The sequence below is a fragment of the Myxine glutinosa genome, chromosome 2 (genome assembly GCF_964187855.1).
Source record: "Myxine glutinosa chromosome 2, kmMyxGlut1.1, whole genome shotgun sequence".
Taxonomy (NCBI): Eukaryota; Metazoa; Chordata; class Myxini; order Myxiniformes; family Myxinidae; genus Myxine; species Myxine glutinosa.
The window spans coordinates 247,113,710-247,134,965 of NC_136262.1; the positions used below are offsets into that span (position 1 = coordinate 247,113,710).

Below are 21,256 nucleotides of genomic sequence, written 5' to 3' on the forward strand. Positions count from 1 at the left end.
GGCACGCCCTGCGAACCTTCTGGAACTCACCAGACTCTTCTCACCACGCCCTCTGACACCACCACCCCTGAGCTCTGATTGGCGGCTCATGCTTACCGTCATCGCTTCTGCCGCTCCGCCTCGACTCCGCCCCGATCCTCCTCCGCCTCTCTCGTGTTAACTCGCCCAAATGAACCAATGTTAACAAACTGTATTGAGGTTACGGACGTAGGGTGATCGGTGGCAGTAGGGCCTATTTTCCTGGCTTTACACAACGCAGAATTAACACTGGAAAGGGCCTATTCTCACACATACTAAGAAATAACTATACTACAAATGAGGCTACATGTTGCTTGTGTGACTATCTATCGGGGACAGACTTTAACCTTTATTGAACTCACTGTGCATCACACTCACTGTGTATTCTCACTCCCCCCATTCCCCTGTCCCTTCCCCACTCCCCAGTCTATCCACCACTCCCCTCACACCCCGTTCCTCACACACTGCCCTCTCTATATTGCTTCAAAAAGGGGACCGAAAAACAACAACAACCACGGTTCCCGAAAAAGGCCAACCCCCGCTTTGCGGGGAAAAATGGCCTCTAAAGGTGTTTTTTTTTTTTTTTGTGCAAACCTCAAAACCGTAGCAATATACTAGGAAGAGTACTCGTCCCAAGTGAGAGGAAAAGCTAGCAAATGTATCCCCCCCTTCCTCACTCTCCCTCCTCTTTCCCCCCATTCCCCTGTCCCTTCCCCACTCCCCAGTCTATCCACCACTCCCCTCACACCCCGTTCCCTCCCCCCATTCCCCCATCTCTCCCCCACTCCCCTCACACCCCGTTCCCTCCCCCACTCCCCTGTCTCTCCCCCACTCCCCTCACACCCCATTCCTACCCCTACTCCCCTGTCTCTCCCCCACACCCCTCACATCCTGCTCCCTTCCCCACTGCCCTCTCTATATGCCCGTGCTCTATCCTTTTTAAACAGCTTTAATTTCCTTTTCAGTTTTTTTTTTGATTTCGCCATTCAGTTGTTACTTATATACATAGATTGTTTGTTTGGTTATGGGGCCACACTATAAATTATAGAAATTACACTAGATTTTTGCATCTATTGCTGAAAGGAGAAGCGTCTGTCCGTGTCCCCGTGTGTTATGCATGTAGGTGTGTGTGTGTATATGAAATATATATATGAATAACCATATACATAACCATATACATATCCACTGTGGCTGCTCACTTATATTAACAGGAAATCACAACATCTGTCTCACCCATGGATATTTCTCGTATTCTTATATTTCTGTGAGTCCGATTTGCATTCAGGAACAGAGCAATTATGGTCAACCATCTTGAAATTGCCACTCATTCATTTAAATGCAGAAAATTATGTTTAAAAAACGATTTGAATCACAGATTTCATGCTAGCAATGGTGTGTTAAAAGTGCCTGGAGAGCCGAACCGAAACAGTGTAAACAAACACAGCGCATGCGCAAAAGGCCTCATTTAGCATTCATACATCGTCTGTGCCACTGATGCAGTATACCCATGTTTCCTGTAAGCTAGTTCTCATCCTAAGATCTTAAGCCAGCATCAGGTTTACTGACGAGATGTACTTGTAGGAGTTGTAGGTACAAAAGGTTCATGCAGCTTGGACAGGCTGTGTCAGTTACAGGTGTCCTTCATTGCACCTTTCCGGCTAGGTGGAAATGCAGGAAATATGCGCATGCAGGAAATATAAATTAGACTAGATTTTTGCATCTATTGCTGAAAGGAGAAGCGTCCGTCTGTGTCCCCGTGTGTTATGCATGTATGTGTAGGGCAAGGCCATCCTGGACTAGGTTCTCCAGGTGACAAATATGTTACACAGCACGACAGGCAGAGGCACGGAAATCGAGGTAAAGTTTGAAAATTAAACATACTAGCGTGACTCGGCGCTCCACGCGCCTCACCACGCGCCGTTTCAGAGGGGTAGGCATCTTTGACCATTTCGGTGTCTTTTGGGTCTTCATGGTGTTTTGGGTCTTCATGGACATTTGGGTCTTCAGGATCTTTTGGATCCTTTGGGCCTTTTAGGGTATTTTGGGTCTTTGAGGTGTTTTGGGTCTTCAGGGCCTTTTGGGTCATTGGTGTCTTCAGAGGCTTTTGGGTCTTAAGGGTCTTCAGTGCCTTTTGGGTCTTAAGGGTCTTTTGGTTCTTCTTGGTATTTAAGGGTCTTTGGGTCTTTTTGGATCTTCGGGGTGTTTTGGGTCTTTGTGGTGTTTTGGGTCTTCAGGGTGTTTTGGGTCTTCGGGGTGTTTTGGGTCTTCGGGGTGTTTTGGGTCTTCGGGGTGTTTTGGGTCTTCGGGGTGTTTTGCGTCGTCGTGGTGTTTTGGGTCTTCGGGGTGTTTTGGGTCTTCAGTGTGTTTTGGGTCTTTGGGGTGTTTTGGATCTTCGGGGTGTTTTGGGTCTTCGGGGTGTTTTGGGTCTTCGGGGTGTTTTGGGTCTTTGGGGTGTTTTGGGTCTTCAGGGTGTTTTGGGTATTGGGTCTTCTGACAAAACACTGACAGCGTTTTGGGTCTTCGGGGTGTTTTGGGTCTTCGGGGTGTTTGGGTCTTCGGGGTGTTTTGGGTCTTCGAGGTGTTTTGGGTCTTCGGGGTGTTTTGGGTTTTTGGGTATTCAGGGTATTTTTGAGCCTCAGGGCCTTGAAGGGTATTTTGGGTCTTTGGGGCGTTTTGGGTATTTGGGGGTCTTCAGAGTATTTTGGGTCTTCAGGGGTCTTGGTGGTCTGAAGGGTCTTGGGGGATTTTAAAGGGTCGTCAAAGGTCTGAGGGGTCTCAGCAGTCTTAACGCAATTAAGAAGGTTAATTAAGAGGGTGGTAATTTTATTTGAAGAAGAAGAAGACGTTTTCGTCGCATATAAACATAGCGACATAACCATATACATTTGCTATATTATAATAAGATAAGAAGAAGATTATGGCTTGTAAGAGTTTTCTCAAGGCAGAGAGTGAAAGAGTACGATTTGTATGTATCTCGAGTTGTCCTTTTTGGATACAATGGAGGAGCTAGAACATAGAACGGATCGGGATGTAACCGTAGAGAGGGGACCCAGCTAACACAACACTGGGCCAACATTGTGGTAACGTCAGCACCGTCGTTGGTCCCACGTCAAAAACCAACGATGGGTAGACGTTGTAAGGGAGGCTGGCCTAACTTTGGACTGACGTTGGACAGATGTTGGAATGAGGTGTTTGCCTAACGTTAATCAGACGTTGGAAAGGAGCATTGCTTCAACGTTGGGCTGACGTTGGGCCAACGTCATTTTGTCCCGGCAGGCCAACGGTGGGTAGACGTTGTAAGGGAGGCTGGCCTAACTTTGGACTGACGTAAGACAGATGTTGGAATGAGGTGTTTGCCTAACGTTAATCAGACGTTGGAAAGGAGCATTGCTTCAACGTTGGGCTGACGTTGGGCCAACGTCATTTTGTCCCGGCAGGCCAACGGTGGGTAGACGTTGGAAGGGAGGCTGGCCTAACTTTGGACTGACGTTGGACAGAATTTGGAATGAGGTGTTTGCCCAACGTTAATCAGACGTTGGAAAGGAGCATTGCTCCAACGTTATGTTGACGTTGGACCAACGTCATCCCCGTCGTTGTACCAACATCAAAAAACAACGTAGTTTACCCAGAGGCCATTGCTAGTCCATTTTCTGACCTTGGGCAGGATGTGGGTGCACGAAAGGGGTTGACTATGCTACATCAAGCATTGCAGTACGCCTCCCTGGTGCTCAATTACTCGTCCAATCCCCCAGCTGTGTACGAGACAGTTTGAAGCTGTTTCACCAACTGTTGGTTGTTCACCTCATCAGATCTTTTTTAAAAAGTCCATCCAGCTCACCTGTATGAAATGAGAAATTGCGAGTGACGATTGGCTACAATATTCCAAACTTGGGAGTCACACCTGCACAGTACCTGAAAATTTCAGGATCTTTGCACTGCACTTCATGGATCAAAGTACTTTTCAGTCGTTGATCTGAAGGGATCGAGCATTGTTTTTCTCTCGGGGATCAAGTCAAACATTATACTTGTAGTGCTTCCAACATTCCCTATTTGAGTTTGAGTTGGAGAGAAGGCCACAGGGCACAAAATGACTCCCACCTCCGTGGGGTGACAGGAGGGCCTACACCCTACAGGTACGTACGCTCGCCTCCAAGCTATATCTAGCCTGGGTTTGAATCTCGGCCCAGATATAAACTGCCATCCCGGTATTTCATCAACGTGTGTGCTTCGTGACGTGGGTGGCATGGCGGCATGGTGGCATGGGCGGCATTCGTCGATCGACGTTGAAGATCCCACGGTGTCGTTCACGAAGAGTAGGTGAGCCATCGCCGGAACCCTTAACAAATTACAAATGGACAGTTAAGGTTTTTTTTTTTTGGTTTTTTTTTGTATACTGTATCGAGGCTCGTGAAAGAGCTAACATTTACTTCACAAACAAATCAACCAGACAAACAAAATATATAAAAAGAGGGAGCGGAAGACAAGATGGGGAGAGAAGGGGAAGCACACAAACACAACATTTGAGAGCAGGGAGATGTGTGGGAGGGAGAGGGCTTGGGAGGAGGAGGCGTGGGAAGGGGGGAGAAGTATAAAATACAAGGACACCAAGGACTTCCAGGACAGAAGTTGGTATTTCAAAAAAGTGGAATTGGGGTGAAATTAGCGGGGGTAGAAAAGATCAATGTTTTGGATGGGGGAAGATAAGAGATGGTGGTGAACAGCTGTTTTAAAGACCTGGAGGGTGGAGTGGGATTGAAGAGAGTGAGGGAGTTTGTTCCAGAGGTGGGAGAAAAGAGGAATGAAGGAGTGAAGGTGAGCAGAGAGTCTTGATTTTGGCAGTTTGACCATAAGAGGGTTGCAGGCAGATCTTGTGCGACCTGTAGGAATATTTGCGGGACAGAGCCCAGAGAGAGCTGGGGGGGGGGGGGGGGGGCAAGGCCAGAGAGGAGTCGGTAGAAGACGGAAAGACCACCAACCTGCCTGCGGTGAGTACGTGAGAGGCCCTCAGAGATAGCTTCATCGCCGGAGATTCCAATGATTCTGAATGCTTTGGTTTCAACAGCGTGAAGACGAGTTAGGTGTGAGGCAGGAGCACCAACCCAGAGGGGAGAGCAGTATTCCATTGAGCTGCGGATGAAAGCCTTGTATGTGGTGAGGAGCTCAGGTGTGCCAAGGAAGGACTTCGCACGACGGAGGATGCCCAGTCGGCGACTGGCTTTGGAGGCCAGATTTGAAATGTGGTTTTCCCAGGAAAGATCATGGCAGATAGTGAGACCCAAAAGCTTGAGTGACAGAACTTCTTGGAGAGGATTATTCAGAAAGTGGATGGGAGGGTTGTCCAGTCGGGCTTTTCGGAGAGACATCGTAAGAGTGTGAGATTTGTCAGGATTGAAAGACATGTTCCACTTGTTTGCCCAGTCTGTGATTTTGTCCAGGTCTGCAGAGAGTGAGGAGGCTGCAGACTGCCGATCTGAGGGATGAAGAATGGAGCGACAGAGAGTAGAGTCGTCAGCAAAGAGATAGAGAGGATTTTCAAGAGAGTCAGAGAGATCATTGATGAAGACCAGAAAAAGCACAGGGCCCAGAACATGGGCATACATGATGTTATTATTAGCTTCACTTTGCATTTTCCAAAGATACGCGATTGTTGATCGCATTCTGCCTCGACCCCCATCGTTCCCATCCACTGGATGTCTTGGGTTAGTGGTGTGTGGGTGGAGTTTGTATCGTGGAAGATGAGTGCAGGCTTATGGATTGGATGATTTGAGAAGGGGGCGTGGAATTAGAACCTAAGGGCCTTTCGGCTGCCCACTTTGTCAACATTTCCTTGCACAGTATGTCCTTTGTATATACTGTACTGGCAGTATGTAGTTTGTATATGCTGTACTGACAGTATGTAGTTTGTATATGCTGTACTGGCAGTATGTAGTTTGTATATGCTGTACTGACAGTATGTAGTTTGTATATACTGTACTGACAGTATATAGTTTGTATATGCTGTACTGACAGTATGTAGTTTGTATATGCTGTACTGGCAATGTAGTTTGTATATGCTGTACTGACAGTATGTAGTTTGTATATGCTGTACTGACAGTATGTAGTTTGTATATGCTGTACTGGCAGTATGTAGTTTGTATATACTGTACTGACAGTATGTAGTTTGTATATGCTGTACTGGCAGTATGTAGTTTGTATATACTGTACTGACAGTATGTAGTTTGTATATGCTGTACTGACAGTATGTAGTTTGTATATACTGTACTGACAGTATGTAGTTTGTATATGCTGTACTGACAGTATGTAGTTTGTATATACTGTACTGACAGTATGTAGTTTGTATATGCTGTACTGACAGTATGTAGTTTGTATATGCTGTACTGACAGTATGTAGTTTGTATATACTGTACTGACAGTATGTAGTTTGTATATGCTGTACTGACTATGTAGTTTGTATATACTGAACTGACAGTATGTAGTTTGTATATGCTGTACTGACAGTATGTAGTTTGTATATGCTGTACTGACAGTATGTAGTTTGTATATGCTGTACTGACAGTATGTAGTTTGTATATACTGTACTGACAGTATGTAGTTTGTATATGCTGTACTGACAGTATGTAGTTTGTATATACTGTACTGACAGTATGTAGTTTGTATATGCTGTACTGACAGTATGTAGTTTGTATATGCTGTACTGACAGTATGTAGTTTGTATATACTGTACTGACAGTATGTAGTTTGTATATGCTGAACTGACAGTATGTAGTTTGTATATGCTGTACTGACAGTATGTAGTTTGTATATGCTGTACTGACAGTATGTAGTTTGTATATGCTGTACTGACAGTATGTAGTTTGTATATACTGTACTGACAGTATGTAGTTTGTATATGCTGAACTGACAGTATGTAGTTTGTATATGCTGTACTGACAGTATGTAGTTTGTATATGCTGTACTGACAGTATGTAGTTTGTATATGCTGTACTGACAGTATGTAGTTTGTATATGCTGTACTGACAGTATGTAGTTTGTATATGCTGTACTGACAGTATGTAGTTTGTATATGCTGTACTGACAGTATGTAGTTTGTATATACTGTACTGACAGTATGTAGTTTGTATATGCTGTACTGACAGTATGTAGTTTGTATATGCTGTACTGACTGTATATGCTGTATATGCTGCTGCTGCTATACAGTATATGCTGCTGCTGCATGCTGTATATGCTATACAGTATGTATATACTGTACTGACAGTATGTAGTTTGTATATACTGTACTGACAGTATGTAGTTTGTATATACTGTACTGACAGTATGTAGTTTGTATATACTGTACTGACAGTATGTAGTTTGTATTTTCTGAACTGACAGTATGTAGTTTGTATATACTGTACTGACAGTATGTAGTTTGTATATGCTGTACTGACAGTATGTAGTTTGTATATGCTGTACTGACAGTATGTAGTTTGTATATGCTGTACTGACAGAGTATGTAGTTTGTATATGCTGTACTGACAGTATGTAGTTTGTATATGCTGTACTGACAGTATATAGTTTGTATATGCTGTACTGACAGTATGTAGTTTGTATATGCTGTACTGACAGTATGTAGTTTGTATATGCTGTACTGACAGTATGTAGTTTGTATATGCTGAACTGACAGTATGTAGTTTGTATATGCTGTACTGACAGTATGTAGTTTGTATATGCTGTACTGACAGTATATAGTTTGTATATGCTGTACTGACAGTATGTAGTTTGTATATGCTGAACTGACAGTATGTAGTTTGTATATGCTGTACTGACAGTATGTAGTTTGTATATGCTGTACTGACAGTATGTAGTTTGTATATGCTGTACTGACAGTATGTAGTTTGTATATGCTGTACTGACAGTATGTAGTTTGTATATACTGTACTGACAGTATGTAGTTTGTATATGCTGTACTGGCAGTATGTAGTTTGTATATGCTGTACTGGCAGTATGTAGTTTGTATATGCTGTACTGGCAGTATGTAGTTTGTATATGCTGTACTGACAGTATGTAGTTTGTATATGCTGTACTGGCAGTATGTAGTTTGTATATACTGTACTGGCAGTATGTAGTTTGTATATGCTGTACTGACAGTATGTAGTTTGTATATGCTGTACTGACAGTATGTAGTTTGTATATGCTGTACTGACAGTATGTAGTTTGTATATACTGTACTGGCAGTATGTAGTTTGTATATGCTGTACTGACAGTATGTAGTTTGTATATGCTGTACTGACAGTATGTAGTTTGTATATGCTGTACTGACAGTATGTAGTTTGTATATGCTGTACTGACAGTATGTAGTTTGTATATGCTGTACTGACAGTATGTAGTTTGTATATGCTGTACTGACAGTATGTAGTTTGTATATACTGTACTGACAGTATATAGTTTGTATATGCTGTACTGGCAGTATGTAGTTTGTATATACTGTACTGACAGTATGTAGTTTGTATATGCTGTACTGACAGTATGTAGTTTGTATATACTGTACTGGCAGTATGTAGTTTGTATATACTGAACTGACAGTATGTAGTTTGTATATGCTGTACTGGCAGTATGTAGTTTGTATATACTGTACTGGCAGTATGTAGTTTGTATATGCTGTACTGACAGTATGTAGTTTGTATATGCTGTACTGACAGTATGTAGTTTGTATATGCTGTACTGGCAGTATGTACTTTGTATATACTGTACTGACAGTATGTAGTTTGTATATACTGTACTGACAGTATGTAGTTTGTATATGCTGTACTGACTATGTAGTTTGTATATGCTGTACTGACAGTATGTAGTTTGTATATACTGTACTGACAGTATGTAGTTTGTATATGCTGTACTGACAGTATGTAGTTTGTATATGCTGTACTGACTATGTAGTTTGTTTATGCTGTACTGACAGTATGTAGTTTGTATATGCTGTACTGACAGTATGTAGTTTGTATATGCTGCACTGACAGTATGTAGTTTGTATATGCTGTACTGACAGTATGTAGTTTGTATATGCTGTACTGACAGTATGTAGTTTGTCTATGCTGTACTGACAGTATGTAGTTTGTATATGCTGTACTGGCAGTATGTAGTTTGTATATGCTGTACTGGCAGTATGTAGTTTGTATATACTGTAGTGGCAGTATGTAGTTTGTATATGCTGTACTGGCAGTATGTAGTTTGTATATGCTGTACTGGCAGTATGTAGTTTGTATATGCTGTACTGACAGTATGTAGTTTGTATATGCTGTACTGGCAGTATGTAGTTTGTATATGCTGTACTGACAGTATGTAGTTTGTATATACTGTACTGACAGTATGTAGTTTGTATATACTGTACTGACAGTATGTAGTTTATATATGCTGTACTGACAGTATGTAGTTTGTATATGCTGTACTGACAGTATGTAGTTTGTATATACTGTACTGACAGTATGTAGTTTGTATATACTGTACCGACAGTATGTAGTTTGTATATACTGTACTGACAGTATGTAGTTTGTATATACTGTACTGACAGTATGTAGTTTGTATATACTGTACTGACAGTATGTAGTTTGTATATACTGTACTGACAGTATGTAGTTTGTATATGCTGTACTGGCAGTATGTAGCTTGTATATACTGTACTGACAGTATGTAGTTTGTATATACTGTACTGACAGTATGTAGTTTGTATATACTGTACTGACAGTATGTAGTTTGTATGTACTGTACTGACAGTATGTAGTTTGTATACTGTACTGACAGTATGTAGTTTGTATATACTGTACTGACAGTATGTAGTTTGTATATACTGAACTGACAGTATGTAGTTTGTATATGTTGTACTGACAGTATGTAGTTTGTATATGCTGTACTGGCAGTATGTAGTTTGTATATGCTGTACTGACTATGTTTATAGTATATACAAACTACATACTGTCAGTTCAGTATATACAAACTACATACTGTCAGTACAGTATATACAAACTACATACTGTCAGTACAGTATACAAACATTCCAATTTTAAAAGATGGAATGTTTCTGAAGTTATGAAATTTATTTTTTTGACATACACATACTTTTGGTATAATGAGTGAACCATGATGCAAAATACCTTTCAATACTGACAGTATGTAGTTTGTATATGCTGTACTGACAGTATGTAGTTTGTATATACTGTACTGACAGTATGTAGTTTGTATATGCTGTACTGGCAGTATTCCCTTTCTACAAGTGGTAGGATAACATGGCATTCTCACTGACGTGGAGGTTTGGTAAATTTGAGACGTTTCTTTCTGGGTTCCGCTTGATGGCGACGCAACCCAATTTGAAATCCGGCAATGAACGAACACTGTGAACGTTTAACACGAGACTCCCGGGAGAAATCTTCATATGTCATGCCCACGTGATCACTAGATCACACCCACGGCACACGCAGGGCACGCCCACGTGGCTTGCAGACTGCCACGTGGAAAGGAAAAGGAATGTTCAAAACGCTTTGGGAGGGGTTTTCCAGTGTAATGTCTGGAGTTAAGTGCGCCCGGGTTTGATAGCCATGGCAGAGGATGGGCGAGCAGATGGTCAGGGGGAGATCTGTCGGATGTTGAAAGAGATGTTGACAGAGTTGTCGGATGTTGAACGAGATGTTGACAACTCCTCTCTCTCACAGCTCCTGTGGACCTGTCTTGGGAAGCTGCGAGACATCTATTTGAGTTGTCCACAGGGCGACGCGATGCTGGACCAGGAACTCATGATGGAGATTCTTGAGGTAGAGTAACCCAACGGAATGAATGGTCAGCATGGGTGAAGGTTGAGTGCTGTTAACATGTAAATCCTAGTGGATCCTAAAAATAAGACCCGTCCGCCAACTTCCACAGGCTCGGGAGCCACTCTTATGCACGCTTCGAGATTCTCTGGACACCCTGGTGGAGGAGAACGCCACGATTGTGATGGACAACAGGGAGCTGAGCCTCGAGAACATCCGGCTGCAGAAGGGGTCTCGACGTGCAGGGCTCGCCAGGAATGCTGACACGTTGGTCGCCTTAGCCCCACTGGAGAACCATGCGAGACTAAACTTCGACCTGGTCTCGTCTGTGGACTAAGGGACGCTTGTCAAACAGAATGATGAGAACCGACGCAGTGTTGAGGGAAGACATTCAATGGACGCTTCTTGCTTGCTCTTTGAAAGCCCTAAATGCATTTTACTTACTCTCATGGTCTTAAAACATGCATCTACATATATATATATATATATATATATATATATATATATATATATATATATATATATATATATATATATATATATATATATATATATATATATATATACATATATATATATATATATACATATATATATATATATATATATATACATATATATATATATATATATACATATATATATACAGTATATATATATATATATATACATACATATATATATATATATATACATACATATATATATATACATATATATATATATATATATATATATACGTATATATATATCGAGTCCCGTATTGAGAGAATTTTTCACACTTAGCCCCTCGCAGGAATTTGATTCCTGTTTATGAAAAAAAAAATATATATATATATATATATCCCCCACTACATCCCTATCCCTACATCCTCCACTGCTCCTGTGTTGGTTACCATTATGTTGAATTGTCAGGTGTGCAGATTTAGTCCTTGGCAAGACTAACATTTATGCACTTTGTAACGACATAGGCCCCACCTGGACATGTGATTCACAATTTTAAAAGATGGAATGTTTCTGAAGTTATGAAATTTATTTTTTTGACATACACATACTTTTGGTATAATGAGTGAACCATGATGCAAAATACCTTTCAAGTTAACAAAAATATACCTTTCAAGAACAAAAGTTTCCAAGATGTTTATTTATTTATTTATTTTTCCCCTTGTCGTGCTGAAATGATCTTTTTGTAATGAGGATGTAGGTGATGTTGAATTTGAGTGAATTAACGTCGTTACCATTTTGAATAAATAAATTTAAAAAAACCACCTTTAGAGGCCATTTTTCCCCGCAAGCGGGGGTTGGCCTTTTTCGGGAACCGTGGTTGTTGTTGTTTTTCGGTCCCCTTTTTGAAGCAATGTTTTATGGCCGGATGCCCTTCCTGACGCCAACCCTTTTTGCCGCCTTTAACGACAAGCAGGGAATTACCAGTGAACTGGTACTCAATTTGCCGACCTCGGAAGGATGACAGGCTGAGTCAACCCCCCTGGCGTTAATTCAGCGATTGACCGGGATTCGAACCCAGGATCCTAGGATCCTAAGCCGGCACCCTAGCCGCTAGCCCAACACCAGGGATGTTACCATTTTGAATACCGGATTTAAAATTATTCTTGGATTCAGGAAAAGTGGGTTGGTGTTAGCGAACGCATGTTGGACCGGGATTTGGTTCTGAATTCCGCCTGCCGGTTGCATTAGGATTATGGCACGGATACACATTTGGGCAGGAATTTGTAATTTGTTTCAGGGTGCCGTCGACGACTCGCCTTCTCTTTACGTAGGATACCGTGAGATCTTTAACGAATTCCAGCAGACGGGACGCGGAGTTTGACGTCCTTCCGATGAGTGGTGCACAAGTTGATGCATCAGTCTCTGTGTCGAGATTCAAATCCAGGCAAGTGTGCTCAACTCCAGGCTACCTGTCAGTACAGGGAAAGTGTTGTTAAACCGTATAAAGACGATTGCATCACTTACCGACCAACTTGCTTACCTTGGCCACGTTTCCATTGCCGGAAGAGCTCACTCAATCCCCTGCAATATCACGCATCGTGGCACCAGACAAGTGACACTGGAAACTTTCTTCAGCTGGTGAATTGTACAACTGCAGCGGGCAAACGATTCACGATGTCCATTGCACAATTTGACAAAGTACAATATGCTAGATGATCTAACTAGTGGGTCTGTCGATAATGTCTAAAAAAAAACACCTTTAGAGGCCATTTTTCCCCGCAAAGCGGGGGTTGGCCTTTTTCGGGAACCGTGGTTGTTGTTGTTTTTTGGTCCCCTTTTTGAAGCAATGTTTTACGGCCGGATGCCCTTCCTGACGCCAACCCTTTTTTCCGCCTTTAACGACAAGCAGGGAATTACCAGTGAACTGGTACTCAATTAGCCGACCTCGGAAGGAATGACAGGCTGAGTCAACCCCCCTGGCGTTAATTCAGCGATCGACCGGGATTCGAACCCAGGATCCTAGGATCATAAGCCGGCACCCTAGCCGCTTGCCCAACACCAGGGTAATCGATAATGTCTGCAGATAATGTCTGCAATATCGATAATCGATAATGTCGATAATGTCTGCAGACAGGTTATACCAAAGAAAGTTCACAGTTTATTGAATTACACTGAAATGGTCTGAATGGGCAACGGTCATGTTCACTTGTAGATCAGGACACCACTTGCCCCAATTATAGCATTGCTGTTCCACTTTTTCCATCACTGCGATTACCCCGGACACCGACTTTTCGCAGCAGTCTTGCCAACCTTGTACCGCTTGGTACTCACAAAGCCCATCTTTGATGACTCTAGATTGCCAAGTAGGAATTAATATGGGTAAACATTACCTGGACATTTGCATTGAGCACCATCATAAACTTCCTTATGACGGGAGTTTGTAACTGTCTCGGACTGGATTCAAATCCATTCCCCGTTAGGAAGGCAGAGCAGATGGAGGCATCACTTGATCACTTGGTGTTTTTTTTCTCATTTTGATTTTTTTTTGTGGTCTTTGATGAGACGATGATGATTGTGGTCTTATCTCATTACTGCTATTCCAACACATGCCAAAGACCTGCAATCAGCCTTTTTAATTTAAAAGACCCTGCCATCAGCCTTGGCCATTCAAGCTCCTTAGATTCACCAGGAGAGCACCCACCCTACGGGCGATTGTTTTTCCAAGCATGCAACACATTCTTCTGACACGTCCCTTTATTTGGGTGGTGTATAGACAACAGACCGCTGCATTTTTTCTTCAAAATTTGATGGAATCAAACTAAACTTGCACAAACAACTTCATGGTGCCACCATTAATCCCTGAGCGTTTCAGCTTGCTCGGTCAAATACTCTCAGAGGAGTAGATGATACACAGACGGAACAAGACTTACACGGAACAGAAACTGAACCAGCTTGTACTTGGCATTTTCTGTCAGGATGACGATTGCTTGGAATGCATCATTGCTTGAGAAGAAACCTGATGCCATAAATAATCGCAGGAAATAAAGTATCTTACAGTAGAATGGGGAGGTTGGACTTCTCTGCACCAAAAAAGGCCAAGAGCATTTCAGGTATGGTACGTCAAATTTTATTTTCAAGGCCAAATTGGAATTTCACCCAAAAAGCCAGGTCACATAGGGTGCAACAGTGAGTGGAGACACATAGTGCACAAAAAGCATCCACCTCTTCTCGACACCATCCTCCTCGACAGTTTTGTGTCACATTCAAAATACAATGTAAGTAACCTGATCAGAGTTCTGGGGGTGAGAATTTCTGGCCCACCCACCATATTTGCTGCATTAAGGTCCAAGCAACACCACTTTTTATAAACATAGACGAGGCTCGTTGAAGAGCTAGAATTAATACACTGATCGGATTAGGACACAACAGGACAAAAGGAATGGTTGCCAAAGGAGGAAAACACCAACAGCAGAGTTAAGACCAAGTTGGAGGGAAACTTGGACAAACAATGGGTGTGGGGAGAAATGAGGGGCAGGAGAGGGTGAATGGGATGGACAAGATGGATACAGAAGGAAAACTGGATTTTTGGATGGAAAGTGAAAGACTGGAAAGATGGATTGGGGTTGGGTGTGGTCAACGAGGGTAAAAAAGATCACGGTTTTGGATGGAGGACGATCTGAGATGATGGCGGTGAATGTCTTGAAGACTTGGAGGGGATAATGAGATTGAAGAGAATGTGAAAGTTGGTTCCACAGATTGGGTGGGAAAGGAATGAATGAGCGGAGGTGAGCAGTATTTCTGAATTTTGACAGTTTTACGAGAAGAAGGTTGGTGGTGGACCACTTATGCCCTGCAGTTATCTAGGGGGAAAATCACAGAGAGGGCAGAGGATGCAAGACCAGAAAGGACGGGCAGAGAGGCCATCGACCTGTGGGCAATGGCAAAGTGATAAACCCATAGACTCAGCGTCATCATTGGAAACAGAATAAAGTGGTGCGAATAAGGTTTTGTTTATAGTACTCTCTTTTTGAAGTCTGTGAGATGACAGAAGCACTTGGGTGTGACCCTTGCTGTATATTGCATGCTAAGACTTCCGTCTTGGCTGACACACACAAATGGATTGCAATAGCCGTATTTCACTGCAAACTCGTTCTTTCATCATGACATTTCAAGGCAGCTTCACCCACATTGGGCCACAATGATTATTTAGCATTGAAAGCGCATGCCGTATAAATATTTATAGGATCGGTGAGCTCTACACATTGTTTGCTGTCAATATTCCAGAAAATACTGAAGGAAGGAGTGGGATGGCTATCATCCCAAAAAATACAACACTCAAAAATCAATTGCATTTGGAAAATACTATTGCAGTATTCTTTTATTGAGAAAAAAATAAAAATAGAAAAGGTCATTTTATGCGAAACATGCTCCACGCCAGTTTTTGTTTTGTTTATTTTCCCATTTTTACAGCACAATATCAAAGTGTGCAAAATGCATGCAGAGTAAGTATATGCGTACGTTTGAAGCACTGTACAAGCTTAAAAGTGCCTATTGGGCCTTGTTATTCGTCCTATCATCGTTGCTGCAACCTATCGCAAAGATCTTTTGTCTGCTCGAAAGAGTACAACCAGGCCAAGTGCATGAGCAACGAAGACCTGAACTCCGTCGAGCTTTCGATAAGCTCGAGTACAAATTTGCGATTGCAATACGTCGCTTCAAGGATACGGATCCACCGTCGCCGTCGAATAACCAAGAGTGTGAGTGCTGAGATTTTGAACCGTTATATTTTCTTTTTTTGAACCATTCACGAATCGTTCCTCTCCGGTTACACTCGACTATGTACAAATTTCAAATTTTTCGTCATGACACCGTAAATTTTTCCACTTTCGTAATGTCAGATCGATTTGGATCAAATATATGATCGCTAATTGGCATGCGAAGACCATTTCAAATGACCTTTCTGGAGGTAATACGTGCACCCTAAGAACTACAGCGGAATAAACTGCCGAGGGCATGCTAAGTCGTTCTGGTTTAAGAAAATAAGACGTGAGAGGGCAAAGAAAGAAAGCGATGAAGTCGTTCATTACATTCTTTAAGGTGAAACAGTTTCGTAAGCTGGTGAATTTGAAAAATGCACCGGACAGGTGAGAACACGTTCCCACCACCCCCGGAAGATGAAACGAGGAAGGTTTTCTTAAACGTCAGAAATCACTAACTACTTCGTCGATCTTCATTCACCAAAAAAAATTAACAGCCGTGTTTCCAGGTGAACACAGCTTGTGCATTGCATAGTGCTTGTATTATATACAAATGATACCTTTGCAGAGCTGACTTACAGTAGTGGTAGTTGCAGTATTGCACTACAGTAGTTGCAAAAGGCACTACAGTAGTACAAAGTATTGCACTACAGTAGTTGCTCGTGAAAAACAAAGCAAGAAAAAGAATTTATAAACTTGCGTACTATAGATCCAACAAAGAAAGGCACAAGCAGAATTTGGTATCGAGCGCACGGCATGACGAAAGAACCCAAGATTTTCCGATGTAAACCACGGGTTAAGGGGATGGCGGGGAAGGAAGACTTGCGCGGACGAACAAACTCGAAGCAGGATGAATTTCGATGTACAGTGCACTGTATTTGGCAGCAATGTCACTCTAGAATATTTATGGTTGCACTTTGCTTTAGAGAGTGTGGCAAACGTCAGGCTTCCATGGTAATCGCTCAAACTCAGGCCTCTCAACTAACTTCCTTCTGTCCTGGCATCTGAAGCCTGTCGTCCGAAAAGTCAGAATTGAAGTATAAGATACGATCCGAGCCTGCCAGGATCAATGTTGGCGTGCTGCGGAACTCAGTGTGAAACAGGTTCGCAAGTGAATCGATGTTAACGGCGAAACGTTCAAGAATCCATCGTAATTTTTTATCGTGTAAAGGAAGAATAACAGGGGATGAACATTAAGACTCGACATTGCCTGACTTGCGTCACACTTTGCATGTAGAATGCGGTGTACGATGAACGTGATGAAATCATAATTCTTTGTCGGGTCCATCGATTTGCCTTATTTGCAAAAGGCCTAAATTGCTCTGAGTACTGCCTGAATTTGTACAGTACTTACAGAAACAAATCAAGAAGTTTCATGTTGAAGCTCATGTTGTGAAGTGCTAACGTGAACGCAATAAAATGAGTTTTTAAGGAATAATACGAACCTTACGTTGTCGTTTTTAAATCCCACCATCCTCATGATGTATTTAGCGCAAGCACGCTCGTCGACTTTGCGCACTTGCATGAAATGCAATTAAGCAGGGAAAAATAAATTTACCGTAGCACACTAACCAGGACAGAATGTGGCAAAATTCAACAAAAGATATAACGAAGGGTGAACTTATTCCGTGTTGGCAAATGCAAATTGTTTACTCTCAAAGTTCAGACTTTATGTGACTTTTGAAAAGTTGAACCGACCAGAGAGCATTTGTTTGAGGTTAACCAGCATAAACATCTGAACCTCATCACACCTTGTATTCCAAAAACGAGTTTCAAGTCCCAAAGGTATGCACCGTGTGAACTACAGTAGAAAGCTGTTGTGGCTCTTGGGCTCGACAGTTACCACAGGGCTGACAGTGCAGCAGAAAAATAAAATAAAAGAGAAACCTCACACTGCACCCTTTTTGCAGCTCAAAAGGCACCGAAATCCCAAGTGCACTTCCTCATACTTAGAGCGTTCCTGTGATATTGCTCAGTGATGTTTTCCTGGTGACTTTGGTTCTCTTCAGCGACTGTATATAGCAATAGAATGGGGACAGGGAAGGGGCACAAAACAAGGAGAATGTGTTAAAGACAAGTTCAACTTCTGTTGGCAATGGAGAGCAATCTTCTGCACTTGATTTGTAATAGTCTTCCCAAACACGTAAATTATTTGAACGAATTAATAAATAAACTTTGTACCAGACACTGTGTTGCCATGTATACAAACGGCAGCGTGCAAGATTGCATAAGTGTGGCGAAGCTGCCGTAAGAAAACTTGCATTCTCCTGGAACCCCGCCGATGGCGACATGGTCTCTATACACGGCTCGGAATCGTTGTGTGCAAGCCTTATGGAGAACCCAAGACCCAACATCAAGCTCACTTGGGATTCAATATTACAGCCTCCCACTGTCCTCTAAAGACCTACCAGCTTCCATGAGGATGTCTCCAGTACACAAACCCCCTTCCATTACTTTGGGCGGGAAGGGCAGGGTTCTTAAACACTGCATTCATTCAAAAGTTAAGGTTCCACATCCGTCCTTTACTATATATCCATCCTTTCTCCCATTAAGGTTGGCAGGATTGCCTAGTGGTACGCTCACTCACCTCTAAGCTGTCTAGTCTGGGTTTGAATCCAGACCCAGCTATAAACTGTCATCCTGGTGTTTCACAGGTGATTCATCAATGTGTGTGCCGTCCATCCGATGGACGTTAAACCGGTGTCCCATCTGCCGACATTAGTTTTTTAGATGCTAAAGACCCCATGATGCTCTTCCGCGAAGAGTGGGTGAGCTATTGCCAGCACCCTGGCAGCACTGACACTCTGGAACAGAGTACGGCACGTCAGAAAGAGCAAGAGATCGCCCATTGAACAATCTTCTCTACAGCATGTGGACTACACTCGGACCATAGTGAAGAGTTTTCTGACGCACATCACACCTCTTCGGCAGTCGATCATGACAGCAAAAGTGCTGTAATCCTCAAATGGTGATTCAGTCCCATCGATGCAACATACAGTACATACCATCTCTCCTCTGTATTTCACAGGTCCTTCTTGGATGAGTAACTTCCTTCTTCTTGGAAAGTTGCAAACATCACTCCAATCCATAACTAGAGCTTCCAGGGAAGCAGAACTCAACTGAACTGACTGGCGGCCATTTTGTGACGGATCGGGTTGGAATGCAATCGCAACCTACCTTGTGTGGTAAGGGTTAAACATTCTAAGTTTGATCAAACTCTGTTAATATTTGTGGACGCTAGAGTGTTAACGTCGTTTTCATGACCAAAAACAAAATGGTCGCCTAAGTACGCCATTTTTCAACGGATCGGGCTGAAATGTAATACCAACCCGGTCCTTGGGGTAAGGATGCTGCATGTCAAGTTTGATCAGAATCGGTTGATATTTGTGGACGCTGGAGTGTTAACGTCGAAAAGTTAACAGACGACAGACGACGACGGACGCCGGAGGGTTCAGTATGTGATGAACTCAACTGGACGGTAGTTTTTTATTTTTTATTTATTTATTTTTTTTGTATACAAGATCGAGGCTCGTGAAAGAGCTAACATTAATCACACAAAAAGACAAACCGACACACAAAACACAAAAAACAAGGGGAGCGGCAGACAAGATGGGGAGAGAGGGGGAAGGACACAAAAGAGAGGGGGAAGAGGGGGAAGGACACAAACACAACATTTGAGAGCAGGGACATCGGGAGGACATGGGGGGAGGTGGGAGAGGAATAAAACATATGAACACTGCAAGGACTCTGGGGTGAATTACCGGGGGTAGAAAAGATCAAGGTTTTCGATGGGGGAAGATAAGAGATGGTGGTGAACAGCTGTTTTAAAGACCTGGAGGGAGGAGTGGGATTGAAGGGAGTGGGGGAGTTTGTTCCAGAGGCAGGAGAAAAGGGGAATGAAAGAGTGAAGGTGAGCAGAGAGCCTAGACTTTGGCAGTTTAACCATAAGAGGGTTGCAGGCAGATCTTGTGCGACCTGAAGGAATATTGGGGGGACAGAGCACAGAGAGAGCTGGGGGAGTAAGGCCGGAGAGGAGTCGGTAGAAGACAGAAAGACCACCAACCTGCCTGCGGTGAGTGAGTGAAAGGCCCTCAGTGTTGACTACATCGCAGGAGGTTCCAATGATTCTGAAAGCTTTGGCCTCAACAGCGTGAAGCCGAGCAAGGTGTGAGGCAGGAGCACCAGCCCAGAGGGGGAAACAGTATTCCATTGAGCTGCGGATGAAAGCCTTGTATGTGGTGAGGAGCTCAGGTGTGCCAAAGAAGGACTTCGCACGACGGAGGATGCCCAGTCGGCGACTGGCTTTGGAGGCCAGCTTGGAAATGTGGTTTTCCCAAGAAAGATCATGGCAGATAGCGAGACCCAAAAGCTTGAGCGACATAACTTCTTGGAGAGGATTGTTGAGAAAGTAGATGGGAGGGTTGTCCAGTCGGTCCTTTCGGAGAGACATTGTAAGAGTGTGAGATTTGTCAGGATTGAAAGACATGTTCCACTTGTTTGACCAGTCTGTGATTTTGTCCAGGTCTGCAGAGAGTGAGGAGGCTGCAGACTGCCGATCTGAGGGATGAGGAATGGAGCGACAGAGAGTAGAGTCGTCAGCAAAGAGATAGAGAGGATTTTCAAGAGAGTCAGAGAGATCATTGATGAAGACCAGAAAAAGCACAGGGCCCAGAACACTACCTTGGGGAACTCCAGCCTGAACAGGAAGAGGAGATGAGAGAAACCCATTCAGGGCCACACGTTGACTACGACCAGAGAGGAAGTCCGCCAGCCATGCGTGGAGATTTCCATGGATACCAAAGGAGGAGAGTTTGGTGAGCGGAGCAGGGTGCCAGACCGTATCGAAGGCACGTGAAATGTCAAGGGAGACAGCTCTAATTTCCTGTTTGGCGTTGAGGACCTCCATCCATTGTTGAGAAAGCAGAAGCAGCATGTCCAGAGTAGAGTGACCAGGTCTGAAACCAAATTGATGATCAGAGATCAAGCCATTGGAGAAGAGGAAAGATTTAATATCTGAAGCAATGATGGATTCCATGACTTTGCTGATAATTGGGAGAAGGCTGATTGGTCTGTAGTTGCTGGGATCTGTTTTTGCACCTTTTTTGTGCAAACCGGTGATGTTGGCTGATTTCCAAGCAGATGGCAGATGACCTTGAGCAAAAGAGAGGGTGACGAGAACAGAAAGAGGGAGTGAAAGAGCAGAAGAACATGATTTTAGGACCCGTGGGCTGATGCCGTCAGGACCAGTTGCAGAATCAG

General features: G+C 43.0%; 2 protein-coding genes across 5 annotated transcripts in view; one reads left to right on the forward strand and one right to left on the reverse strand.

Moving 5' to 3' along the window:
- Nucleotides 1–5,814: 5,814 nt before the first annotated feature.
- On the forward strand, nucleotides 5,815–11,318 carry LOC144890952 (uncharacterized). 3 transcript variants are annotated; one of them, XR_013622607.1, is made up of 3 exons: nucleotides 5,815–5,852; nucleotides 10,698–10,796; nucleotides 10,906–11,318. XR_013622607.1 is itself a non-coding variant. In XM_078772836.1 (3 exons), the coding sequence occupies exons 1-3, from the start codon at nucleotides 10,594–10,596 to the stop codon at nucleotides 11,128–11,130; spliced, it is 339 nt and encodes a 112-aa protein (XP_078628962.1). In that variant the 5' UTR covers nucleotides 10,493–10,593; the 3' UTR covers nucleotides 11,131–11,318. The 3 variants fall into 3 exon arrangements, 2 of the variants coding, with proteins under 2 accessions (XP_078628961.1, XP_078628962.1); XM_078772836.1 differs by lacking the exon at nucleotides 5,815–5,852 and adding an exon at nucleotides 10,493–10,608; XM_078772835.1 differs by lacking the exon at nucleotides 5,815–5,852 and having other exon boundaries at nucleotides 10,481–10,796.
- Nucleotides 11,319–15,586: 4,268 nt separating this feature from the next.
- LOC137420683 (receptor expression-enhancing protein 1) overlaps nucleotides 15,587–21,256 on the reverse strand; it is a 75,679-nt gene continuing 70,009 nt past the window's right edge. Inside the window, exon 8 of one of the 2 annotated variants that reach the window (XM_068105947.2) lies at nucleotides 15,587–18,009. In XM_068105947.2, coding sequence (XP_067962048.1) covers nucleotides 17,947–18,009 — 63 coding nt within the window. In that variant the 3' untranslated portion in view covers nucleotides 15,587–17,946. The remainder of the gene's footprint in view (nucleotides 18,010–21,256) is intronic. The other variant, XM_068105948.2, reaches the window with a different exon arrangement.